Consider the following 27,736-nt stretch of genomic DNA (forward strand, 5'->3'; position numbering starts at 1 on the left):
AGCGAAAGCGGATCGTTAAATGAAACAATGAACCTGAACTGGTTTGTAAAAATGCTGCAGCTTCAGTGGTGTGGAACTGGTTTAGCTTTCGTCCGTCAGACACACAACAAAGCACTATTTTTGGTAGAGCATGCTAGCTTTTAGACGCATCCCTGTGCCGACACACCTGCATCAAATGAATGGCAGTTTGCAGGCCTTTCCAACCTTGATGGCGTGTTGGCGAGGCACGCCGATCATCTGATCCGGCCTTGTGGGAGTAGGGATTAGAGCAGGGTGATATGACCCAAAATATTTATCACAATATACATTTGAAAATTTGTGATAACGATATAACTGACGATATAATTAACACTAGACAAAATACTTTACAACTCCTCAACTTTATTAGTGCAAAAACCCCATCAATGCATTTTCACTTAAACAAGCAGCTGTTTTTATCTGCATTAAAGTTATATAAAAATGTAACAGTGCAAATTCCTCGCTGACAGTTTAATCAAAAGACATTTCCAGAGGAAATTGGCTGACATATCCTCATTAAGAAATGAATACAGCCACCACAGTGACATCAGAACCATGAACAAATATTGCTGTAAACAGGTTATTTTGCGACACCACGAAAACAAACGATAGCGTAAAATGAAACGACAGACGTTTTCATATCGTCATCAGATATATGTGGTTATATTGAACAGCCCTACCAGCATGTGCAGCGACGATGAGGCAGAACCAGGCAGCTCTGCAGCATGGACAGGGTTTGGTTCTGAAAACACGGACCAGAAAACTGTGCTGTTGTACAAATGATGGCACAACGCGGCCCCACCTCAGACTCGAACACAAACCTCTTCTACCACCTACGCAAGAATCACGTGAAAGTAAACTTTAGACTCAAAGGTTGGAGCAGGCTTTTCCCCGCAGCACGCCGTGTAATAAATACTCACAAAGTTTCCAGACTCGACTCCAGGTACACGACGCCCAGCTGAAAACACGGCACACAGGTCGAGTTTCCTGAGATTCACTGATTTTACAGAAGAAGCACAGGTTTGTGATCTATGTGGTTATCGGGATGAGAAATGTTTATATCAGGATCTGAGAGGTCACATTGCACAGCCCTGCTTCTTCAGAAACTGCATAACTTTATTCATTTGTTTACTTTCTACAAAAAATCATTAAGTCTTTCATCAAGCAGAGCCTTGCGTCTATAACAACATTCAACACAAACAAGTTCACCTGTTAAAAACTTGAGATGCTTTGGTGAAGAACAAAATCTCTCCTGAATTCATTGACTGTGTTTCCAAAGCTGACAGGACACAGCTGGCACTGATGTGTTGTTGACATACAAAGTGAGTGAGGCTGTGTTTGCACTTTCTCTGTGCTCCAGAATACTTCCCTGCCAGATGGAAGCCCCTTGCCCAACTCTCCCAGCTCCATGGTCAACCAGTACAGACTGGAGGACGATGATGAGGGCAAAGAGGACGCCAACACTAAGGACATCTTCGTCACCGTCGACCACCCAGAGAGCCAAGTGACGGCGATCGAGACGTTCATCTTGTACAGAGTGGTGACCAGGGTGAGGTGGTGGTCCTGCATCAGCGTGGTCACATCGTGTCTCACACAGTAGTTTGTTTGGATGCTTTCTGCCATTACAAGCATTTAGTCTCTGTAGTGTGAACAGTTTGTAAAGGCAGACTGCACAGGTGCTGCGTTTTATCTATGTGAGGGAACGAGACTGAAAACAGTTCAAGATGAAGAGTTGGCACGGTGCGGCCCACACAGCTATAGGTGTTCCCCACACAGCTATAGGTGCGGCCCACACAGCTATAGGTGCGGCCCACACAGCACACATAGGTGTGGCCCACACAGCACACATAGGTGCGGCCCTCACAGCTATAGGTGTTCCCCACACAGGTATAGGTGCGGCCCACACAGCTATAGGTGTTCCCCACACAGGTATAGGTGCGGCCCACACAGCTATAGGTGTTCCCCACACAGCTATAGGTGTTCCCCACACAGGTATAGGTGCGGCCCACACAGCTATAGGTGTTCCCCACACAGCTATAGGTGCGGCCCACACAGCTATAGGTGCGGCCCACACAGCACACATAGGTGTGGCCCACACAGCACACATAGGTGCGGCCCTCACAGCTATAGGTGTTCCCCACACAGCTATAGCTGTGTGGGCCACACCTATAGCTGTGTGCGGAACACCTATAGCTGTGTGGGGAACACCTATAGCTGTGTGGGGAACACCTATAGGTGTTCCCCACACAGCTATAGGTGTGTGGTGTTTTCAAAGTGTTGACCACAGAAAGATCCTTACTGTGACAGTACTGTCCACCTCTGTGGTTTTTATGATGCAGCTTGATGTCTGATTGCACTGTGAAATGAAAGCATGGCATGAAAAAGAATTCATGGAATCGGTTTATAGACCAAAATGTATTCTAAGCTTTTGCACCTTTGCAGATATAACAGCTGAACACAGCCGTGGCTTCTTTCTACGACAGAAATCAAATCTTCTCCCATATCTGTGGCAGAAGTTCCCATAAACGTGGACCTTGTAGCTGCTTTGCTTTCACTCTTCTGTTCATCCCAAAGCAGCTCGATGGGGTTTAAGTCTGGAGACTGTGCTGGACCTCTGTGTTTTCAAGCTCACCATCTTGTTCTTTTTTCCTGAGGTGGTTCTGGCACAGCTTGGATTTATGTTTTGGGTCATTATCCTGCTGTAGGATGAACGCCTGACCAACTAGGTGCATACCAGAGGGTCCTGCATGGTGCTGCAGAACACATTTAAAGTTGTGTTCCCTGAAAAAGGCCATTTTGTATAATAATGTACATCATTTTTCAGTTTTATGTGACCTTTGTTTAACTTCTGTCAGTTCACCACTTACGTTTGAACCATTTCAAGTAATTCGTTGGACTTGAACAACTTGAATTGGCATGTTCAACAAGCTTTGAGCAGTAAATGTCTGTGTATATGTTAACAGATACTGTCTGTACTCATGTGTCTCTCTCTCTCCAGACCACTCGCAGTGACTTTGACTCCAGTGAGTACGAGGTACGGCGACGCTACCAGGATTTTGTGTGGCTCCGTAGCAAACTAGAAGAAAAGCACCCCACACTAATCGTCCACGTACGTATCAGCTCACCAGGTCGCTGCTCTGCACAGCTGCAGGCTGCTGCACGCTACTGCGAGGCATGTGCATGCGTCAGTTCATTCATCCACAGCCACAGGCTGTAGGAGCATTTCTGAGGTTCCCTTTCTTTGCTTTCTGTTGGAACGTGAAAGATTGTTGAGGTCTGAAGTTCAAGCAAAGCCACCGTCCTCATGTCCAGCTCTGTATGTGTGTGTTGGTTAGGTTGCTGCTCTGCCAGGAGCTACTCTTAGATGTGTTTGTCATAGAGAGGATATCTCTCATGTGGTCGCCTCAGGCGTGTAGCCCCACCCACCTGCTCATGCAAAGCTGCTCTGCTAGAATTGACCAATGAAAATAGTCTAATGCATCTCGCCGTCTTCTGCACTTTTATGGACGAACTTGTGTAAATCGGGCGACGTGGAGCAGCTCCCGGTCTGATATCGCCGTCGCTCACACTTCTCTCGTTTCTGTCTCCAGCCCCTCCCAGAGAAGTTTGTTATGAAAGGCATGGTGGAGCGCTTCAACGACGACTTCATCGAGACGAGGAGGAGAGCCCTGCACCGCTTCCTCAACAAGATATCCGAGCATCCCATCCTGTCCTACAGCCAGCACTTCCAAGTCTTCCTCACTGCACAGGTGTGTGTCTGACACACACACACACACACACTTCTGGTTTTAGAATGAACTGATTTGTGACTCGTGGTATTTTGACCCTCTGAGTGTGCGGCTCCTCCAGGATCTGGCTCCTCACAGGAAACAGGGACCGGGCTTCTTGAGCAGGATGGGGGAGACGGTGAGAGCAGTGGCCAACTCAGTCCGAGGCCTCAGAAGCCGGCCGGAGGAGTTTGCTGTGATGCAGGAGTACGTGGACGACTTCAGTAACAAGATGTGCTGCATGGACAAAGTCACCCAGAGGATCGTCAAGGAACAAAGAGGTATCCGTCTGACTGTTCAGAGGTATTCCCAATCCATCTGTCCAGCTCAGTGAGCTCCAGGCTCTCCTCCCAGAAGGACATGGCTCTTATTCCTCCATATCAGAGGAGTCAGATGCTTCCTGGCACCCTCTGTACATCTCATATAGTGTACACAGTTTAAGCTGCTTTAGCCTGCATACAGCTGCAAGCTGCTTTACAACCCAGCACAGCTCCTCCCCTCATGTTGACCCAATGAGTGATGTCATGACTGCACATGACAACACGAGTCTTCTTTGGAGGAGAGTTCCTCTTATTGAGGGCACAGTATCTCTGTATGCAACATATTCATGTGCACATATTGTAACCAGTATCCATGGTGTCACTGATCAGCTGTGCAGGTGAATTGTGGGTAATACATGTTTTCGGTCCAAGTGAAAAACTATTTCTCATACTCTGTTCATCAGAGATGGGCGCGTTACTGTAATCCGATTACTTTTTTCAAGTAACGAGTAAAGTAAGGGATTACTATTGCAAAAACGGTAATTAGATTACCGTTACTTTCCCGTAGGAACGCTGCGTTACTGCGTTACTAAAACCGTGATTTTTTGCGAGAATGTCTCATGACAGTGACGTAAGCGAGTGCGACGTTGGTGACAACAGCTGTGTGCAGATCAACAATGGATCATATATCGAGTGCAGAGAGAGTATGAGCGTGCAGCGTTTAAAGCGTGGAAGTACTGACCTTACTTTGAGTTTGATTCCATAAAAAGTGACAAAAACATTAGTGTCCGTTGTGCGTGGGAAGAAAACTTCTTTTTACAGCGAAAAAACCCCTAAACTTCCAAACAAGCACCGAGTAGCTACGACGTAATGGGAAACTCACAGAGAAACTCGCGGATTCTTCCACTGACCGCTGCACACCTGCACCAGGATAACCCTCCGCCTACCCCACTCCTGCTTTACAGGTGAAAATAGAGCAACAGGACCGCTAGTCTTTGACTTTATTTATTTTCTGCTGTGTTTTACTTGCATCTATTTGAAAGACTGAGTGTAAACACACAAAATATTTTATTTTATGTGCTGGAATGTGCAGAAAATAGGTTTAAATATTAAACTAATTTCTTCCAGTCAGAGAATGTTGCAGATAATTAAAGTTTTGCTTGATGCATAAAGTTAAAAGATTAAAACTAATAAAACAAGTTTTAAAAAGAGACTTTTCCATTTGATTACATTTTGTATGATGATTATGTAGAAAAAGTAGAATTGGGCTGAAAGATCTATCACTTTATCACCTATTCAGGTTGTAAATCGTGTTTTTAAAAAGTAACTAAGTAATTAATTACTTTTGAAAATAAGTACTCAATAAAGTAACGGGATTACTTTTTTGGGGAAGTAATCAATAATTAGTTACTGATTACTTTTTTCAAGTAACTTGACCAACACTGCTGTTCAGACTTTGTACTTTCTTACTCACTTTAATACAGATTTTACTGTTTTTTGTATTTTAATTTATTAGAAACTATTTTAATCGACTGTTTTGTTGATGTTATTTTCTCTTTGTAAGGTGACCGTGGGTTTTAAAAAGGCTCAAATAAAATGTATTGTTATTAGTAGTAGTAGTAGTATGGCATCAAGCCAGTTAAACTGGCGTAGTGATCTGGTCCCATCTGCAGGGCTCCTCTGTGGCAGGACGAGCAGTGGCAGAGCTACAAATGACCTCCTGCAGGCCGCCGTTAGTGCCTCTAACCACACAATGAGAAACTAATTGTGTAAACGTGTGTGTTAGAGGGAAAAGTGCTTATATGAACGGGTGTCAGTGGGTTAGTGAGGTAAGTTATACTACAGGCGTCTGTGGGTCTGCGTCCAAACTACCGAGCAGCATTTTGCCACATCGTTTTCTCGCTTTGATCTTCAGGCTGTCAGAGTTGATTCAGCTTCCTCTCCTAACACGTGACCCACTCGTGTCAGTGCAGACAGCAGCCGCTCACATGTGATGTGTTCAACACTTCCTGTGACCTGCTGCTGCGTAGCTAACAGCACCACCCGGTCTGAAAACGAGTCTTTGTGTTTTGTGCTTCCAGAGTATGTGGACGAGTTGAAGCAGTACAGCCCCACCTACGCCCGGTGGGGCGAGTTGGAGGAGGAGCTGACGGAGCCGTTGAAGGGCGTGGCCAGCTGTGTGGTGCAGTGCAGCAAGGAAGCAGAAGAGCACATCCAGCATCTGTCTGAGGTCCTCGTCCCCGCCCTGCACGAGTATGTGCTCTGCGCTGAAACGCTCAAGGTGAGGCATGAGCACGCTTCACCTGTGCTGGCGCTCTGCAGGTGGGGCTTGATGCAGAGCAGCAGTAAGACGAGGCGTGATGTCAAAGTTGAACGCCGAACACTGGAAGCGCTGTGCGCTCATTCAGGGGAACCGCGGCGTTCCCTGTCTGGGAGCAGTGATCCATCGGTATCCAGGCTTAGGGGGTCAGGAACCCACAGCCTGTCCCACCTCCTGAGCAGCTTCTCCTCATTGTGTTTCTCTTTATATTCAGCATGTGCACTGACAGCAGGTCTCTGGTGGTTTGTGCAGGCTGTGATGAGACGCAGAGACAACATCCAGGCAGAGTTCGAAGCCAAGAACGAGGCTCTGCTGACCAGGAAAGCGGAGCAGGAAGCAGTAAGTTTCATTTGATCCACACATGCTGATAAAAGCACGCACACACTTTCCTCCTCGCCTGCACGTGTCCGAGCCAGCCGGTCGTCTCTGAGATTAGCTGTAATAACGTGAGGTGTGCAGCGGGCCTCTCTCGCAGGGCCGCCCTCGCCTCATATTGGGAAGTGGAGAGGGCTCCCTGGGAGGATTATCTAAATATCCCTGCTTGGCTGAAGTCTGTGCCGAGCTCAGAGTGAATAAAAGCTGCTGATATTACTTCCTGCCGCGCGCTGACAGCTGATCGTGGCAGGAGCAAAATTCCTTCTCGGATGACGCGTCGCTTCGTAATGTCAGGACGCAAAGACCCGAGAAGAAAGGCGTCTTCGTGTGTGTGAGACCTGCAGGTGTCTGTCCCCTCATCAGGCCAACACGCAGGCCCATCCGTTAGATGTTAATTAAGACGCTGTGCTTCCCCCACAGACCGCCGTCGTGCTTTGTGTGAGCGCTGATTTAATCCAGCCCTCCAGGTTGTGTGTCAGCCGCTAACGACAGACCTGCACTAATGAGAAGTGAATGTCAGAAAGGCTGAAAGACATGCAGCTTCAAGGTGTTGTGGCGGCGTGCACAACCACATAAGCATCCACACAAACATGCTGTGTGAGCGTCGTAGTGGACACACTGGCGTTGTGCGTTGGAGAGAAAGATGTGATCAGATCATTGGAGATCAGGTCTAATCACGCTGTTCAGCTCACCTCCAAACATTTGTTCTCAACAGGAAGCACAAACAGTGCATGCTGGGAAAGTGTCGTTCTCAATGTTTCTTCAGGGCAATCAAACAGGACGTCAGAAGGAGTCCGGCTTGTGCGGGCTAGCTCTGATCTTCACATCTGTCAGCACATCTGGTCCTGACTCAGCTGCTGACCCACTGGCTGTGCTTCCTCCACGTAGCTGCTTTACATTTGACCTAAAGCCTGCGTCATTATGACCAAACTTCATCACTTAGTTAGCTGACAGCCGAATGCTGCGAGCAGCTGTGACACAGCCGAGCTCACTGAGTACGTTCATGCTCCCTCTGAGCTTCTCTGCAGGTTGATTGGCCTCATCGTTTCTTCTGAGGCCTCGAGTGATGTTTTGTCAGGTGAGAACCTCAGAGCTGCAGGTTGTGACTCCATCGTCCACTGAGCTCAGACTGGTCCACATGTGATCTAACAGCTCCCATCACACAGGATGCTGCAGGAGCTGGCTCTCCGTCACCAAGGAAACCAGAGCCTCCCGTGCACCTACTAATAATTTGCTCAACCAGCAGTGAGGTCAAAGCAGAAAGCAGCCAGCTATCATAAGCAGGCCCTTCCCTCTCACATCCTTCAGGTCTTTTATTTTGAAAGTGCACACTGTTACGCTCTTGATTTGTCTGTGAACACCGAGCAGCTTTGGTGTTTGAACCCATCATGCAGATGCAGCGCTGAGAAGGGATCTGATTGGTTAGTGGACTCTGTAGTCACATGTGACTGAGCTGCTGGACACAGCACGCAGTCTGTGTGTGAGTCTGTGTCAGCTGACCACACTGACCAATAAGACGAGAGGCTCCTCAGACATCGCACATTAAACTTCCTTCTAGAACGTGACGGGAAGAAATGCTCGACTTTATGAGTCACGTATTAGGCTGTGTGTGTGTGTGTGTGTGTGTGTGTGTGTGTGTGTGTGTGTGTGTGTGTGTGTGTGTGTGTGTGTGTGTGTGTGTGTGTGTGTGTGTGTGTGTGTGTGTGTGTGTGTGTGCGTATTGTGGCCAGCAGGGGGCACTGTTATCTAAGTGAAGTGCACACACTGACCTCTGGCTTTCATGTGCTTCACTGAGAGTGATGAGGTGAGTGTCTGTGGCAGGAAAACTCCCAGCATGCACTCTGCTCCCACAGTAACGCACCAAATATCACAGTGACATGAAGTAACTGCTGCATCTTCTACACTGGTGTGTGTGTGTAAATGCTTTGCCAGGTGAAAATAGTTGTGGAATAAACAGCTTCACACGATTGCAAACAAGCACACACCTACACAGGTACAAGTACATGTTCCTGTGTACAGATACATGTACCTGTACAGGTGTAGCAGGTGCTGTTAGCACAGAGGCTGTGGGAGGAGCTCAGGGACACATCAGGACGTCGTGCTTCCATAATGAACACTAACATGTCAATAAGCTTAACGTGTGTTTGGCGGCAGCTTCAGGAGGAGGTGGATGTCCTGGCAGATCGGATGGAGCAGGCCAACAACAGCCTGAAGGGAGACTGGGCCCGCTGGCAGCACAGCATGACCTCTGACCTCAGATCAGCCTTCATCTCTGCTGCAGAGAAGAACGTGGACTACTACGAGAAGGTGAGAAGCTTAGACGCAGCACGCAGAGACACCTTTCATCTCACCTGACTTTGGTTTGTATCGTTGTGCGCTGTTCAGGTGAGTGTGAGAGCAGCTGCTGTTGAAGTGTGTGCTCAGCAGCAGAGGCTCAGAGTCATTTGTACCTACACGACACTCTGACTGTACTGATGACAGACTTCCATTCAATTCATTTTCACATCCGGAGTCATTAAAATGTGTGTTGTGTATGCCCACGAGCACACGCTGACTGATGCATGCTTGTGTAAACTGAGTGAGGAGCACTGAGATATTATTGCAGACGGTGAAGCAGAGACGCTGGTGAAGCAGAGACGCTGGTGGAGCAGAAAGCTCTCACAGCACCCAGACACGCCCCCAGCTCCTCTGTGCTCCAGCAGGGGGCAGCAGCTCTGCCTGCAGTCCGCTCTGTGCTTCATGGTGCCACATCCTGCAGGTAGAACACTGACTCCACCTCTCTTATCTTTGGAGATGATACTTCTCCCACTCGTCAGCGTGACACAGATCTTCTGTGGATTGTTCTCGGCTCCACTGAGCAGTGGAACAAAGGCTGGTCTTACTGCTGTAGACGCCGTGTGTGCTGCTGAGCGCACTGGTCCTGGATCAGATACCGGGCTGGATTCTCCACATTGTTTGGTGTTAGATTAAACACATAAGACCTGGACAGGAAGTGACTGGCCTTCCTTTATCTTCACCAACACACTGAGCTGGATGAGTGGAGGTCAAGCCCTGACTGAGTGGAGCTGAAACAGGAAGTGATCGCCACACTGCAGCATGTCCTGCTAACTCACCTCCTTCATACAGTAATCTGAAGAACTCAGTCAGGACATGTTATCAGTGCTAAAGGCTGTGGTGTTGGTGGTTCTGCTGCCAAGTCCACATGTAGTAATAATAATAATGGATTGCATTCATGTAGCATTTATACAGCGCTTTTCGAAGCCCTCAAAGCGCTTTACAATTCCACTCTTCATTCACTTCATTCAGCGAGGCTGCCATATCGCGCCACCGGGCCCTCTGACCACCACCAGTAGGCAACGGGTGAAGTGTCTCGCCCAAGGACACAACGACCGAGACTGACAGAGCCGGGGCTCGAACCGGCAACCTTCCAGTTACAAGTTAAACTGGACCTTTAGTTCATTTCATTTGGAATATTTCAGAAATATTAACTCAAAGGTGGACATTATTTCTGTGTTTTCATGAGTGAATATAAAAGTGAAGGCCTTGAGAACGTGTTCTCATGATTGTGTTGATTGTTGTTTCGGTGTTCTGAGCTCATGTCAGTGGTTTGAAGTGGAAAAACGTGTCACACACTGAATGTGCCAGCTGAGCGTGTGCTGAATGCTCAGTGAATACCTGGCACTGTGTCCTCTGCAGGTGGTTTGTGTGGTGGAGGCTTCGTAAGCATGTGCAGCGTGCAGCGCTCTCTGTTGTCTCGTGTCTCGCTCAGCAACACTGGCTGATGGCAGCTTACACACTGAGTCTAATGATCAACAGATGAATTTATCGGATTAAATCACTGTGAGCATCAGCAGCGTTTTCCAGGATTATTCTGGTTTCAGGATGCCCCGCCCTCCTGCTCTGAAGCCCAGTCACAACAGCAGTCGCATCCAGCTGCTCCAACACTCCAACAAAACAGACGTGGAAGTGAAGAAAGGCTCAGACAGGATCATGACTCTGAAGATGGAAATCAGAGTGTTGGTGTTGAACGCTGTCAGTGCTCCACAGGTTGGAGGTCAGCGGGAAGAGAAAGGGGAATCCTGGAAAAGTTGGATAAAGTGGAGGAGAGGGTCCTGGAGACGGGGCAAGACTTCAGTGACTTAAACAGAGGTGATGAGGAGGTGCTGGGTAGGTAAGAGAGGTGCTGAAGGAGACATGATAGTGGATTTTGTGAATATCTACAGTGACCACTTCAAGAACAGGGAGATAAAGTATGAAGGTGGAGCCGGTGACTAAATGATGGAAGTAGAGTTCAGCTCTGGGTGGTCGGGACGAGCAACCAGATGATGAGAGAAACTGCCAGTAAGGTGTTTGGTGTTTCCTCTGAACAGAGGCAGGAGGCTCGGGATGCTCCTGGTAGCTGGTTTTTAACGTCTGAGTTTCAGACTGGTCAGTTCGTCTAATCTTTTCTCTTCTTTACTCAATTCAGTTACATTCAAGGTGTTTCATGTCAGAAACTAATAACGAAGCATCTGAAACCAGTTATCACATTCTTCAATAATGAACATGTGCAGCGCCTCGCATCGTGCTTTATGATCATTACACCTTATAAGAAAGTAGACCCGAGGACTGGGAGGAAAGAGCTGACGTGTGTGAGCCTGGACTAAAGTCCAGTGGAACCAGGAAGTCTGGATCAGGTCTCTGTGTAAAAAGTCCTAATGTCTGATCCTATCATAGACAATACAGCTGAAAGGTGAAAGGAGCTGTAACTGCCTCCTGTGATCTCCTCTAAGCTAATGCTCACTTTGTTCTGATCTTTGAGAGGAGAGAAGCCGGCCTGCCTCTGTGTGGGTATATTGCACTCAGATCCAAGAGGGAAGGAGTTGTTTTGCTCTCAGAAACAGTGCGCAGAGGAAAAGCCAAAGGTCATAAATCCAATTTGTGCATCCACAGTCTTGGTCACACGTCTCATTGGCCTTGTTTTCTACATTTATTCCACATCACATCACATCTTCAGCAGAAGGTCTACATCACTGCCAGCACAAGCTGTGTAATAGCTGAGGTTTGGTTTGGTGTGAGAGCCGTTTGTGTTGTCTTGAGGAACCGCAGCACGGCGAGGTGTTGAGGAAGTGATGAGAGCATCAGTGGACAGTATCAGAGTGGCAGTGGGATCAGTGGGCCTGAGCTTCCTGAGCTTCCTGAGCTTCCTGAGCTGGGATCGTTTCACTGGCTCAGTCGTGACTTCAGTGAAACTCTGCGCAGCGACGTTTAAAGAGCAGTTTGCACACTGTGCTCTGGGTTTCATCGCAGCGATCACATGTGTGCACACATTGTTATTCAGGTGCACATGTGGGCCGTGTGGCCGTGGGGGCCGTGAATGATTGATTGGTGTGGAGCCCAGAGAGGCTGTGAGGATCTAATAAGAAACCTCCACCTGGGAGGGTTTGATGGCAGCTCGGAGCGACGCAGGCAGGAAGTAAATGAGTGAGGATGGAGAGATCGAGGAAAGAAGGGTGGTGTTGCTACGTCAGGTCAAAAACAGTCGATGTGATCCTTTAATGCCGGGCTTACACGGTGCCATTTTGAGTCGTGCGACCGTTTTGGTGATCGGCCCGATCTTGGCCTTCATCGTGCGTCGTGTAGTATATGTGGGGTAACGAGAAGCGATTAACACCTCACGACCAGCTCCCGATCATCGATCGCTTGGTCGTGGTTTGAAATCCTCACGACCGTCGTGACGGTGTCACCGCAGCTTCTCACACTGCGCACGCACAAACACAAATGTCAGTGAAAAAGACGGCGCAGCACGGCGGCGTGTGATCTGGACACAAGCGATGGAGGCACTTGTAGAACTTTGGAAAGCTCATCCGAGCCTTTTCGATGTGGCCTCACCAAATGATCACGACCACAACAACCATGAAAACAGTTGGATTTACATCGCTGCTCAATCACAGCTGATCATGTTTTTCATTAATTTAGCAAAGTTGATGGTGTCTGTGTGTCTGTGTGAGTGAAAGACAGAATTCCTGTTATAACCTTCATGTTATGGACGCACAGTTTGAGCACTCAGGTTGCATCAGAGCATCGTGACCTATGAACTTCTCACCCCTGCGAGTCAATCGTGCAGTTTGAGCAGGAGCTGAATAACACGACTGAAAAATCGAGTCCACTCAGTCATATGTGAAGCAGGACGGGCAAGAGAATATTAAACAGAACAAGTTCATTCATGATCTGTTCATCAGTCAGAAGTTACGTAGTCACACTAAGAATGTAATAACTAGTAATAATGTAACTATTGTAACTAGTTAAAGTTATTATTAATGATGCACTGATTGTCATGGTGATGCACAGTTATGAGGGGCTCTGCCTTCATTCTGGATGGCAGAGCCCATTTCTATGGTTACCTCATAGCAACAGTGTGCTGGAGAAGTGCTGCTGTAAATATCATCTCTGAGCTGCAGCTCCTCGTCTTCCTGATGTTGCTGTCACTCGGTATCACTGTTTGTCACTACGGTCGTCTTCCTCTACGTCCGCTACCCTTTGACTAGAGGTGGGAATCACCATACATCCCACGATACGATATTATTGCAATTTTTTAAAATATTTTGCGATATTCAGATTCTGTACATAAAGGTAAACTTTATCAATATTCATTTTCTCTAATATCAAAGTCTCACACTCAGTCTTTCTCTCATTTCAGTTTGATTGTTGACAAACTGAACGGTTTGTATTACAGTCTAGTCCAACTTAACTGAATCAACCATCTGGTACAATTATAGCTATTCTGAACTATGCAGTTTATGAAAACTATGCAGCCCCTTCAGCAACTGAAGAATTTGAAAGTAAATTAAAACAAAATATAATTTTACATTAAATAAAAAAGTTTTAAACTTAATTAAAATAAAACATGTCTTAAATTAAAATAAGTAAACTGTCATGTTTATTAAACACATTTGGACAGTGAAGGAATGTCAGGATTCTTGCTCAGAAAAAGGATCAACATGCTCTGAAGTCAGAGCACAAAAACCTTTTTGTAACAAAGTATCGATTTCTGCTGTCCCTGTATCCATACATTATTAGCAAACAAAATATCACCATGCTACACAGTATCCATTTTTTCCCCCACCCCTCATGTCCAGACGTACTCTGCACAGATCGCCATAAAAATGTATATACATAAATATAATATTTAAAAAAAAAAACACCCTGAATGGTTTCTGTACAAATTGAGCGAGTGCCAGCGATTGGTTGGGTGAAGTGTGCACAGTGAAGGACGACCATGTGACCTGATGGAGCATGGAGATATTGAGATGACAGTTTGGTTTCTTGTTGGGCATCCTCTCTCTGCACTCACCAGGCATCTGCACAGGATGCATGATGGGAAAGATGAGAAGAATCTGGCAGAACTGTACTAAGTAGAGAGGTCAAAGGTCGCACACAGAGGTGAGAGAGCAGCTTTGGTGAGGAAGCTGCAAGTGGCCGAGTGTCTGCGGGGCACGTATGAGGGCTGCGGTAAGCAGGGATTACACCGAGGGACGTGTCTAATTCCTGCTTCCATTGGTGATGAACAGGCTGGTGAGACACGAGCAGGTGGAGAGTGAGTAGGGGGGCAGCAGGGTGATGGCGGCCCACCAGCTGGCCCCACATTTGTTCCTGACACCAGCTGAATACCACCGCTCTGAGCTCTGGTACTTTTCTGTCTGTGTTTTAAAGAATTATACGTTTTTGTGCTACAAGAGCACCAACACACCATCTCTGTGTGTTTGTCCTGATTCTGGTCACCTGCTGAGCACCAATGAGTGTGGAGGAGAGCGGTCAGCTGATCAGGCTTTCCTAATGAGGTCAGAGTTGAGTCAGGGCCGTGTTTCTGACTGCGCCGTCCTCTCGTCCCAGTCTTCAGACTCAAAGAGAGCTCTTAGTCAAAGCTGTGTCCCCGATGTCACACCGGCATGAAAACATTACTCCGAAATAAATTATCAGCATTTATTAAATAATAATTCTCCAGAAATAAAAGAAAACAATGTTGTTTTTGTGCATAACAAAAAGCTCACAACTGTGCAGTCAGAATGTAAACTAACAGGTAGGGCTGCTCAATTAATCGAATTTTAATCTCGATTACGATCTGGGCTTCCAACGATCATTAAAAATGACTGAGCCCATTATTAGCCCCTCCCTCGTGCTTTACTCTCGCGCTGCTCCGTGTGGCAAATCGAGCGCACCTCTCTGCATTTCGATCACGTGTCACAACAATTAAGAGCAGCGGTCTCCAACCTTTTTTGTGCCACGGACCGGTTTATGCCCGACAATATTTTCACGGACCGGCCTTTAAGGTGTCGCGGATAAATACAACAAAATAAAACTAGTACCGGTACCGAAAAAAAGAAGATTTATTCATAACACACGTGAAAAGACCCAGGAAAACCGAGTTAACAATAAAAACGATAACAAAATAACGCTGAAAACTGATAAAAACCCTGAAAACTATACATTTCACACCTGAGCCTCAACTCCGAGGCCCGGTACCAAACGACTCACGGACCGGTACCGGTCCGAGGCCCGGGGGTTGGGGACCGCTGATTAAGAGGACCCGAGGGAAGCTCGGAAAGCTGAGCAGAAGTTATTTGGAGAGGAGAGTGACTGCTGTTGGTTGAAAAGAGGTAAAAAAACTTGAGTGGTGTGGAAACATTATGGGTTCAGTCAGACGTGGATCAAGTAGACACAGTGTGTAAACTTTGCTACAGTGTCGTAGCTGCATCACAGAGCAACACTGCAAAGTTCACTAAACATAGATGTTTACATTTATTTTTATATTGCAAACATTTGCACTGTTATCAGTATTTGCACTATTTTATATTATTTTTGACAATCTTTAAAGTCATTATTCAAAACATTGTTATTGTTAAATAAATATCGTCAAATAATCGAGATCTCAGTGAAAATAATCGTGATTATCATTGTTGCCATAATCGAGCAGCCCGACTAACAGACGCTGAGCAGAATAACAAAGACAGATGTCACAGCTGCTCTGTTCCCAAAAGTTCTGCTGCTGACAGCTGGAGTTTGAAACTGTGTCTCTTACAGACATTTGTGGTCCTTATACACACACAGTACGTATCACTCCGCGAGGCTCCTCCTGACTATGGCAGCTGTAATGCTCCAACAATCCATCCAGCGGTGCGACTTCGTAGTTTACCAAAGTCGTACTGAAACATTGTTGACAGATAACTGAGTGCCGTGTACATAAAATCGGTTCGCGGTCAGTAAGCACAACCAGAACTCATACATAAGGCGATTTTTGGGAAAATGAAAGGATTTTAGTGTGAGCTTATAGTCCGAAAAATACGGTAAACGAGTTCTGTAAGTAGTTTGTTTGTTGTTTGTTTGTTTCGAGGCCGGAGGCTTCGGTCTGGGACACAGCAGTTTCACGCACTCTTCATTTTGCACTTCATGGCGCTGTTGTAAATGCTGAAAATACAGGTAGTGCTAGCTGCACGGTGTCAACATGTTAACCAGGTAACCGCTAACAACGCCGTGCAGCCCCATGCACGGGACGATCCGCGGTAACTTGTTAACGGAGATTTGCCGCGTTAATACAGTTATGGCGTTAACGTCATTTTAACGCTGCAGCACTAAAATAGTCTCCAAATGTTTTCTTTTTACCGACCAGCTCCTCTTTGATAGCTGCCGTGACGCACGCACGCACACACACGCACGCACGCACACACACACACACACACACACACACACACTGCACACACTGCACACACACACACACACACGAGATGATGTTTGGTGTGACGCGGCTGACATGATGTAGGAGCAGCTCATGGAGGACGAGCTTGAGTGTTTCTTCTCTCTCTCTTGACTGTGTTTAAAGACGGGACTCTGGGGTCAAACTGAAACAAAGGCAGGTGTGACTTGAGGTCAGAGGTCAAATGTGATATCTTAAATCTGTGTTCAGTATGTTGAAGGACATCTCTGCCTCCTGTGGTGCGCTGGGCAAAAACAAAAACACATCTATGTGTCTTACAATTTGACATGTAAACAATAAAATAGTTAATGTCAAAGTGACGATGAATATGTTGAGTTATAGTTTCACGCTTTAGGTCAATTTTCCACCAATAATGATGAAGCTGACGTTGAGGCCTCGTGGATGGAGGGACGTTACTACGAGCTGCCGTTCACTGAAAACACAGTTTTATTCTCAGCGCTCACGTCGCTGCTGCTCGCAGTAAGATTAATATTGTCGTCTTTGTTTCAGTGTCTGGCGGTGTGGGAGTCGTTCCTGGTGTCACAGAGAGCAGACGCCAGCGGAGGCCAGGAAGACGTTGCTTAAAGAGTTCAAAGGTCGACGCCGCCCCCGCCCCCAACCCCACATGACACACACCGCTCTCTCCAGCAAAACCTTCAGATGTACGAATGAACCACTGCCCGTCTGCTTCCTGTCTCTTCTGAATCCCAGTCTCACCATTCCAACATCACTAAAACCAGCACTGTAATCCACACACACACACACACACACACACACACACACGCACACGGTTCTCTGGTTTGTGTCGTTGTTGTGCTGCATGCTACAGTGACATAGCTAGCAGCTGGCTCCTGTCATGTGACACGGACGCCCTCAGGTGTCCTTCGCTAACTCGTGGGTTTGGCAGCAGGAGGCGTTTCACACGAAGCAGCGACGATCAGCCTCAGAACATCCTGCTCAACAGAAAAGTTTAATTTGTAATAAATGGTACATTGATGTTGATTTCTACTTTAATATTTAAAGTTTATAATGAAACTCTGATGTTTATTAGTCATTAGTGATGCAGTCGTTTTAGTAAGTTCTGAATTGTATAGAAGTGATAGACAACAGACACACGGCTCATGATGGTGATGATGGCGATGATGAGCCTGTGTAGTATTTGCTACATCAGCCCGATGTTGTTGTGCAGATTCACCAAAGAGTCGTGTTTCCTCACAGCTGCTGCCGTCTGCACGTGTGCAGCAGCGTGTTCAAGCCAAACGGGCGTCTCGTGCTGAAGCGACCAAAGTATCTGCTGAAACGTAATCAAAGCAGTTTTCAGTCTTTACTCACCTGCTTCTGTAAAAGCATCTGTTACTGTCAATCATTAAGATGAGGAAATGATGGGTTTGCAGGAAGCATCCATACACAGCACTACAGTTCTACAGCCCTATGTTAAAATAATAATAATGATAAAACGTCTTTTGGAGATTATAAATGTGATGGTCTGAGTCATGTGTCCATGCTAATGGTAACAATAGAGACATAAACACAGCTGTGATGAGCTCGTCAGAGCGTGACCGTCTACTTTTATCAAGATGAGCTACTGAAAGTTGAAAATCTGAGTCTTCTTATTGGAAACTTCGACTGCAGCTCTCTGCCAAAGTTATGCACCAAACAAATGTCTCACATTTCATGAACAAACCTCACGTGTGATGCAAGTTGAATCAGATGCATGTGAGCTGCAGACAACACTACTGGAAGCTTTAGTCAAGTTTACTCATCTGCACTACAGCTGTTCCAGCTGTTCCACCCACCGTTTCATACTGTGGACCTTCTGCTTTTATCATTGTGAAAAATAATATGTAATAACATGATTTGAGATACTGACAATAAAGACTGATGTGACGCTACAGAGTTTGTCTTCTTTTTGGAGTGTAGAGCAGCAGCAGCAGTTAGGTCATCAGTCAGTGGACCGTCCATTGACAGCATGGTCCCTGCATCATCTGGGCTCCTAAGTAGTTTTGTTCTCAGCAAATTAAAATGCATATCAATAAAGATTTTCAGCGTGAATATTCAGTTCATCGCGATCCGGTGTGTGGTTTCAGTTTAGACATGCTGTTGAGCCGTATCACTGAGGTTCAGCTCCCTGCATGCTCTCATCTCACATTGCTGCAGTTGCAGCACATCGAAGATTAAACCAGTCAGCAAAGTTTGTTTCATTTTGAGCCACAAGCTGAGGTGAGGCCTACTTCTGTGTCATCAGGCTCTGGAGCAGCACATGGATGACTTTCCTGTGTTTAAATGTAAACATGTAACACTGAGAGTGCTGATGATGTACAGATCAAGTCAAAGATCAATGTCTTCCTGCTCCTGAAGTTTTTTTAAATATAGTATAGATCTCTGTCATCCTTCCGTGGCTAAAGTGTACCAACTAGTACCTACACATCCATCAGATACAAAGCAGCATCATTAGCATTTGCTTTTTATTTGGTGCCCAGTTCAAAACTACAGAGTAGGAAGTACTGTCATCAGCTCAGGTCAGACTTTGAAGCACGTTTGATGACAGCATCATCAACGCACATATTAAACATGTAAGACTGCTTTCTTCCATTTGTGCAACATCTCTAAAATTAGAAATATCCTGTCTCAGAGTGACGCTGAAAAACTAGTTCATGCATTTATTACTTCCAGGCTGGACGACTGCAATTCATTATTATCAGGAAGTCCTAAAAACTCCCTGAAAAGCCTTCAGCTAATCCAAAATGCTGCAGCAAGAGTCCTGACAGGGACTAGAAAGAGAGAGCATATTTCTCCTGTTTTGGCTTCCTGTTAAATCCAGAATTCAAAATCCTGCTCCTCACATACAAGGTCTTAAATAATCAGGCCCCATCTTATCTTAATGACCTTGTAGTACCATATCACCCTGCACCTAAGACTGCAGACTTACTTGTGGTTCTCAGGATATTTAAAACTAGATTGACAGATAGCAGCAATTAGAAAATTAAACAGATGGTGTGGTGTCCTTGTCTATAAAACTGAATCTTGGTTTCATCTGTCCAGATATTTTTTAGTTCAGACCCATGAAGGCCGTGGCAGAGACCGTGTTAAGGTTTATTTATACCCAAAGGTAAATTAGCTTTGCAGAAAAATGACAGCATTTTTCATCTCTTCTCAAAACACACACAATGAAACCTGGCAAACACATATTTGATAATTAAACAAAATGAATCAAATCAAAACGATTCTTATTGAGTTCAGTGACAGCAGCAGGACAAAGCTGCTATATAACGCTTTGTCCTGCATTTTGGAGCTATATTTGCAAGGATTTAATCAAAATAACCTGAAATGTAGGACTGAGTTCTTTAGCACAAGGTTTAATTAGGCAGCCACTAATGTTATCAGGACCACAGCTCGGCCTTTTGGACATCACTGCGTTCAGTGATAAAGTGCTGTTGTGTTAGTTCAGCAGGCATTACACACACAAGCAGGTAGGAACAGAGATAACTCCTTTCTTTCGTTTTTCTTTTTTCTTCTTCCCAAATACCACAACAACAACATACTCACTAGCGCATTTGGTAAATGCATCTACAGAACAAATGCAATAGTATGTGGACACAACAAGTGCTGAGTATGTTTCAGTTTCTGTTTCAGTTCCAAAATATCCTCGTTAAAATCAGAAGAAGGTTTTTTTTGTTTGTTCTTTTTTGCCTGTCCCGTTTGGCTCTTTTACCATCAGAATTATTGTCTAAAGGCGGAGAAAGATGCCCAACGGATTTACTTTACCAAATGGACCATCCCAGCTTTGCCGTAATGGTTTATTTGATTCACCTTTTATTGTTTATTTTATCTTCACTTTGCTAAATACGGGACAGATTTGACTGGGGAAAAGAAAAGGGAGAAAGAAAGAGGGAAAGAAAAACAGTGGGGAAGAGGGACGGGGATAAAGGGCAAAAAACAAAAAACAAAAAAATAAGCAGACAAAAAACACATCTATCGATCACCTGGATCACCTGTTGAGAAAGAAAAAAGAGAAAACAAGCAGATGAAAACGAGAGTAATACAATAAACAACATCACGATGATCTATGTGAATATAACAGTAAATACTAAATATTAAACATTATTGTGCAGCACGTAAGATCAACAGCGCACAGTGTGCTTTGAGGTAGCAGCCAAAAAGGGTGTAGTTTGTGTGTGTGATCACCCGTGTGTACACCTGTGAGCATGGACGCGCTTGTTTTTAAAAGGTTCCTTCATGTAATGATCTGCTGGAGGGTGTGGGGGGGGCCACAGCCCCGTCCACCAGGGCATGAAGCAGGTATGGAGGAGATCAAGACTCCAGACATCCAGAGGCCAGCAGAACACAAGAGACCAAGGAAGACCAACAGAGGGGCAGCCGCGCCACTATCCCATAAAGAGCTGAGGAGAGTCCCAGATGAGGGGTCACCCAGCAGCCGCGGAGCAGAAGCCAGGGGGGGTTGCAGTGACGTGCCCGTGAGCTCCGCCGGCAGCCAGCTGTGCCAGAGTGACCGAGCCCCAGGCCGAGAGGCCGAGGGCACCCCACCCCCGAAGTGGCCCGAGCGAGCCCAAGGCTCCAGGCCCCAATAAGCAGCTGCCAAGGAGTGAGCCGGTGTGTACCTGGACGCCCACCCCCAGACACAAAGAACCACCAACGCACCGATGTCTGAGGGCGTCTGCCTCTGGCAGGGGGAGTGGTGGGGGGAGATAGGCCTCCATACCATGGAGGGCCTGAGATGTCCTCAGAGAGGTGGCGTCTGATACCCAACCTGACATATAGACACAGACATACAGGCACACACAGATACAAACATCCATTCCCACCCTCATGCTCTCATATGCAATTACTCAACACTCACCCAACGTGGAGACAGACATAAAGAGACGCTGTGCACACAATCACACTCCCCAAGCGTACTCTAAGAACCGGGTCTAGGTACCCTTGCCCCTGGAGGGGGAAACTGCACTCAGACCCAGGTGGTGGAGAAGCAGACCGCCCCGACTCCGCAGCAGCAGGGAGGCCCCACATTCCAGACCCCAGTCGGACGGCCAACTCCTCCTCCTTGCCCCCCGCTCCAGCAGGTCGCAGAGAACGGGGGTGTGAGAAGACTCCAAACCTCCCTCCGCCCGCTCATATGTAGTGTTGATGCATGTGTGTTCTAAGGTGCATTTAAAACCCAGGAGGGCATGGAGCTACCTGCCAGAGAGCAGCAGGTAAGCGCATAGCCCCTCCTGATAGCCCTCAATGTCTACGTGTATTTAAAATTGAGAGGTGGGCAACGACGCCAGGGGTGAGGTGTACACCCTGATGGTAATTTGGAGTCCGTGTAGCGTGCCCACCCCCAAGATCCTATATGTATGTGTTATGAGAGTGTGAGTAATGTGAATGTCTAAGTTGTGAGATAAAATTGAGGCACAGGCAGCCAGAAGGGGACAGAGGGGGGGATGCCTCCCCTGCACCCTGGTGACACACCTTTACCCCAAGGCCCTGCATGTGTGGGTGATTGTGGTGGAGCGGGAAGAGGGAGGCAGCTGGAGATGGGGAGGGAAGGAAGGGAGGGGCAAGTGACCCCTCTCTGGGGCCAGCTCCCCCACTGACCCCAGTAGGCACCCCCATACTCTGCAACCCGCCAGGGAAAGGGGGCCCAGGCCCATCCGGACCGGGTCCCAGTACAGCAGCGCCGCCCGGCCCCACAGTGCCCGAACAGCCCACCTGACCCCACCACAGAGAAAACTGCACCCACCCCGTCATCCACTCATCTTCCAGGCTACACAAGACAATAGACGCCCAGGCTGAGATCTTCCTCCACCTCTCCTGTATCTCCCCCTCCTGCAGAGAGAGTTCCTGAAGAGAGGAGAGCTCCTGCAAGATGTAACAGCCTCCCCCACCAGTTGAAGATCCCCCCAGGTGGCTCGATGCACTGGCGGCACCCTGTGCCAGGGCTGGACCCCTATACACCCACCCGCCCACAACCCCGGCAACACACCAACCAGGATCCAAGCCCCCAAGGCCCAGCCAGGGCCCCAGCCCAGAGAGGGAGCGCCCCCAGAACCTCACGCCCGTCCCGGACCCACCCAGGGGCAGCCAGGCTGCCAGGTCAGTAACCCACGTCCGTCAGCACAGACCCTACCCTAGCCCCACTGCACACAGCCACGAGGAAACCGTCACCTAAGAGCCAACAGAGCCCCTAACAGGCCATGACCGCTACACCAGGTTGAGCCCTCCAAGGAAGATGCTCCTGGGGAACCCCCCGACGCCCCAAGCCTGTCCCTACCCCCACACCAATCACAACAGCGAAGGTGGGACCAAACTATGACCCCCCACCCCCACTAGGTAATGGAGCTGATCAAAGCAGCCCAGAGCAATTGATCTGATGTGGTGGCAGAGGCTGTATCGAGACTAATGTAATCTAATAGATAATTTCTATATTGGTTAGAATTAAGATTATTTTTATTTTTCCAGTTCATGAGGACTGTTTTCTTGGCTATGTATAGGGCAGTGAAAACCATATGGGCTATATTCTTTTCTGTAGAGACATTATCTAAGCTGCTCAACAAACACACTAAAGGGGAAGTTGGAATGTTACATTTCAGACACTTTGATAAGTCTTCACATATCTCGCGCCAAAACCTCTGAACTGGTGGACAGAACCAAAGAGCATGGATATAATTGTCCGGTGAATTGGTTTGGCAGTGTGAGCAGTTGTTGGTAGACGTAACGCCCATCTTGAACATCTGATGACCTGTATAGTGCACTCTATGTAGTATTTTGTATTGAATTAATTGCAGACTGGGATTTCTAATTAAATGAAAGGTTTTTAAGCAAATCTGAGACCAGAAGTTTTGGTCTAAGTTAACTGATAAATCCGCTTCCCATTTTGCAATAGGAAGTGATATTGATTCATCTGTTTTAGAAAGTGTTCTGTATATTTTGGAAAGTAATTTGGGGGTTTTAAGAGTAAGAAATTGAACCACACTTGGTGGCTGTGGTGTGGTTTTCATACAAGTCCAGACAAACCCCCATTTTTTTGCAGCCAATTTGCTTTCAAGAAGGTTTTTGTAGCTCTGTTTTGCTTTCAGGATTTTGGTTTTCAGGTCTTTGGTGGCTGCAAGAAAGTTAGTAACAGCCCCCTCTTTAAAAAAGCCAGTGTCTTTTTCCTTAAATAGGATTTAATGCTTTTGGTGACCCGTGGCTTATTGTTAAGGCACACCTTAACACGATTAGGGGTATAATCATGTCTTTACAAAAAACTAGATATGAGCTAGTAACATCCACCAAAGATCATCTCCACAAGACTGGATAAAAACTTCCCAATCTGTACATTTAAAACATTCCTTCAAAGTAAACACAGATTCTTCTGACCATATAACAACAGTTCAGTGGAGGAAGTGGGAGGGATTTAAGTGTTAAGTATTCTTCACCGATCCATAACAAAGGTCCAAGATTTGGTAGGACAGGACACATACTGATAAAAATTTCCCAAAGTCAGTGTGAAGGTGTTTCTTGAGGAAATAATGGTGCAGAAACAAATTGCTCCAACTTCTGCAGTCAGGCAGAAGGTTCTGCACCATCCGGTGGACAGAGAGACTCAAGAGGAGCTTCTATCCCCAAGCCCTAAACCATAACACACACACATGTGACTGAGACAGGACTCTCTTCTAGACACTTTAACACACTTTAACAACAATGTACATTTCAGATTTTTAATTTAAAATTTCCAGATTTTATTTAATTCATTTAATGTACACAATTCACCCACTTACTGCACATAGTGCTCCCCATGTATATATTCACTTAATGTATATAATGTTCTTCTCTCCCCTTTTGCACAGTCGAGGAGTCAGGATATATTTCACTGCGCGTTGTACTTGTACAACTACGCACGTGACTGTTGAATCTTGAAAACAGAAAGAATCCCAGCGTATATACCAAACAAGACAGAGCTGTGTGAACAGACAAAATCACACAATTCAACACATGATACACTTTAGGTAAAGTAATAGTAACAGTTTCTCTAATGATTAAAATTTTATTTGTGAAGAAGTTCATGAAGTCATGAAGTAAGAAGTGGATTTTGTAGTCCAACTACAGCTTCAATCGTGATCATGACTGAAGAATTAATTAATGGCAGGACTTCTTTGAGCAGTTTTGTAGGAATGGGGTCTAAAAGACACGTTGATGGTTTGGAGGAAGTAATTATTGAAGTTAACTCAGAAAGATCGATTGGAGAAAAAGAGTCTAACTTAACATCAATGGTACTAAGAGTAGCTGTAGATAATATTACATCTGTGGGATGATTATTGGTCATTTTTTCTCTAATGATTAAAATTTTATTTGTGAAGAAGTTCATGAAGTCATCACTAGTTAACGTTAAAGGGATGGTTGGCTCAAAAGAGCTCTGACTTTTTGTCAGCCTGGCTACAGTGCTGAAGAGAAACCTGGGGTTGTTCTTATTTTCTTCAATCAGTGACGAGTAGTAAGATGTTCTGGCTTTGCGGAGGGCTTTCTTATAAAGCAGCAAACTATTTCTCCAGGCTACAGTTTTCTCTAAATTAGTCTAAATTAGTGAGACACTATTTAGTTTCCATCTAATGAGCTTATAGAAGGACGTAGTGTGTCTGAGCTCTGTTCCCCACTGCTTTACAGTCCAGAAAAGACAAAACAGGGTTTTCATGAAAACTGTTAAATGTTCAGTTTCTATGCCAGATGTCAAAAAAAGATCTAGAGCAGTGGTTCTTAACCTTGTTGGGGGTACCGAACCCCACTAGTTTCATATGCGCATTCACTGAACCCCTCTTTACTGAAAAATACAATATGATTTTTTTCAAATTCAAGACATAGATATGTTTTTTACTGGTGCACAAAATGAGCCGTGCATGTCACGGCGGAGGCTCTGCCGAACCCCTGAGACCGACTCACCGAACCCCTAGGGTTCGATCGAACCCAGGTTAAGAACCACTGATCTAGAGTCTCATTACTGTGGTGGGTGAGCTCTTTTACATTTTGAAAGAAGCCAATTGAGTCTAATAACAGATTAAATGTCTTTCTGCTTCCTGTTCCCAACACTGGATAGTCATGTTTTGGGTGGTTTAATAAAATTGACCAAATTCAGAGGTGTGATGGATGCCATCTTTCCTAACAAAACTGCGTTTTCCCCAGAAATTTCCTAATTATCTAGAAATTATTTTTTGGACACCACTCAGACAGACAGCAGTTTAAGGAGAACATGCGGCTAAACATGTCACTCCTGGTCTGATTGGGGAGGAGACCAGAGAAAACATTGTTTAGGCAAAGTTACACACTGATTCAATATTGATTTTAGTGACTTCCGACTGACGTGACCGGGTGTCATTACTGCCAATGTGAATTATGATTTTACTGAATTTCCGTTTACCCTTAGCCAGCAGTTTTACATTTCCCTCAGTGTCGCCTGCTCTGGCCCCTGGAGGACAGTTGACTATGGTTGCTGGTGTCTCTAGTGTCTTGATGCTCAGTCATCAACATTTTGGGAACAGATGTGCCGATTACCAGAGTTTGTTCCAGAGTGGGGATTACACAAACGTTCACTGACTGCACCGCTGCAGCACAGTCATGTATTTCTAAAACATTTGATCTTAGTGCCAAATGATTGAATGATGAAGTGTTTAAAGTTGGATAACAAAACAACTTTTGCTTAAACAGGATCTGCATGACACTGTGACACCTGCAGCATATTAACCTCCACAAACTGTTTTTATCTCACAAACAGAGCAGCAGTCTGCAGGAAAACCACCCCAGCTAATGTTAGATCTCTGTGATCTGTTCCACTGTTGAGCTGAATGTTTTTTATTTTTATCCTCACACCTGATGCAACATAGTGTCAGCACAGCCCAGCGCTAGAGCAGCCGAACAGCTGCACTGCTGAACAGGGTTACATAATGCAGGATTCTGCTGCAACAAGCACGATGCATGAAAAGTGGTGACGCAAACGAAAATCGAACAAAATCCCTGAAACGTGATACAGACATGCTTTTCTTCATGACGCAATCTATTCAGTCTGCACCACGAAGAAAAGTGCATGCTGATGAGGAATCAAGCATTCATCATCATCTTCATCACAGGAAACACAGAGTGTGTACATTCACTGAGAGCCGCAGCTGCTACAGGTAGGAAAACCATTCAAACAGCTCTCCAACCCCCCATAGAAGCCAACGATGTCCAAACCCACAGCCCGGCTGGGATTTTACCACACGGCAGTCTCGCAGAAGTCAGTGACAGAAAATATTTACAGAACACTGATTTAAAATAATCCTCTTCAAACTTTATGACAATGTTAAAATGAAGGAATTTTTGTAATACAAGCATGCTGATCCACACAGGTGTACACACAGGTGTACACACGGGTGTACACACAGGTATGCACAGACGTGGACTACACCTTTCTAGGCTGCTGCCTCAAAGCACATTGTGCGCTGTCTGTCTTGCGTGCTGCACAATATCGTTTAATATTCAGTATCTACTGTTATCTACTGTTATCTACTGTTAGCTAGTTTATTGTGATGGTGCTGTTTTTATTATGTTGCTCTTTTTTTGTTTGCTTTCTCTTCTGTTTTTTTTCTCCATACAGGTGATCCAGGTGTTTTGTTTTTCTTTCTTCCCCCCTTTCTCACCGTCTCTTCTCCCCTCTGGTTTTCTTTCTCTCCCTCTCTTTCTTTCATTCTTTCTCCCTGTCCTATCCCCCAGTCATGTCTGTCCCGTTTGTAGCAACTGAAAATAAAATAAACACATAATTATAATAAAGGTCAATCAAATGGACCAATATGGCCATGATGATCCATTTGGTAAAATAAACCCGCTTGGCATCTTTCTTGGCCTCAAGACAACAATTCTGATGGCTAAAGATCCAAACGGGACACAAAAAATAAATAAATAAATAAATAAATAAGACAAAATAAAATAAAATAAAATAAAATAAAATAAAATGAAGGAATTTTGCTTGTTCAGATGGCAACATTTGCATTACATTGTATCTGTTGTCACCTTGAATAGGCTTCCTTCTACAGACACAACAGGGCTCAGTACAACTCTGACATCAGAATGTGAGCCCATTAAGACAAAGATGAATAACTTTTGCTACAGAGGTGGTTTAATGAGCCTGCTCTAACCTGGCCGGCTTTAAAACCTAAGAAGATGGGACTGCCACCTTCTGGTGACTCTCTTGGATTCTCCCAGATTATATTACCCTAAAAGCATCTTGATAAGAAGAGAATTTTGTACCATCAAAGGC

General features: G+C 45.8%; 1 protein-coding gene across 1 annotated transcript in view; it reads left to right on the plus strand.

Annotated features, from left to right (window-relative positions):
• snx7 (sorting nexin 7) overlaps window positions 1-18,362 on the plus strand; it is a 29,028-nt gene extending 10,666 nt beyond the window's left edge. The window contains exons 2-9 of the mRNA XM_006805161.3: window positions 1,379-1,567; window positions 3,017-3,127; window positions 3,609-3,767; window positions 3,868-4,066; window positions 6,127-6,326; window positions 6,618-6,704; window positions 8,895-9,047; window positions 16,981-18,362. Of these exons, the coding sequence (XP_006805224.1) occupies window positions 1,379-1,567; window positions 3,017-3,127; window positions 3,609-3,767; window positions 3,868-4,066; window positions 6,127-6,326; window positions 6,618-6,704; window positions 8,895-9,047; window positions 16,981-17,055 (1,173 nt within the window). The 3' untranslated portion in view covers window positions 17,056-18,362. The remainder of the gene's footprint in view (window positions 1-1,378; window positions 1,568-3,016; window positions 3,128-3,608; window positions 3,768-3,867; window positions 4,067-6,126; window positions 6,327-6,617; window positions 6,705-8,894; window positions 9,048-16,980) is intronic.
• Window positions 18,363-27,736: the final 9,374 nt, after the last annotated feature.

Source organism: Neolamprologus brichardi, chromosome 9 (genome assembly GCF_056152115.1).
Source record: "Neolamprologus brichardi isolate AB-2024 chromosome 9, ASM5615211v1, whole genome shotgun sequence".
NCBI classification, from domain to species: Eukaryota; Metazoa; Chordata; class Actinopteri; order Cichliformes; family Cichlidae; genus Neolamprologus; species Neolamprologus brichardi.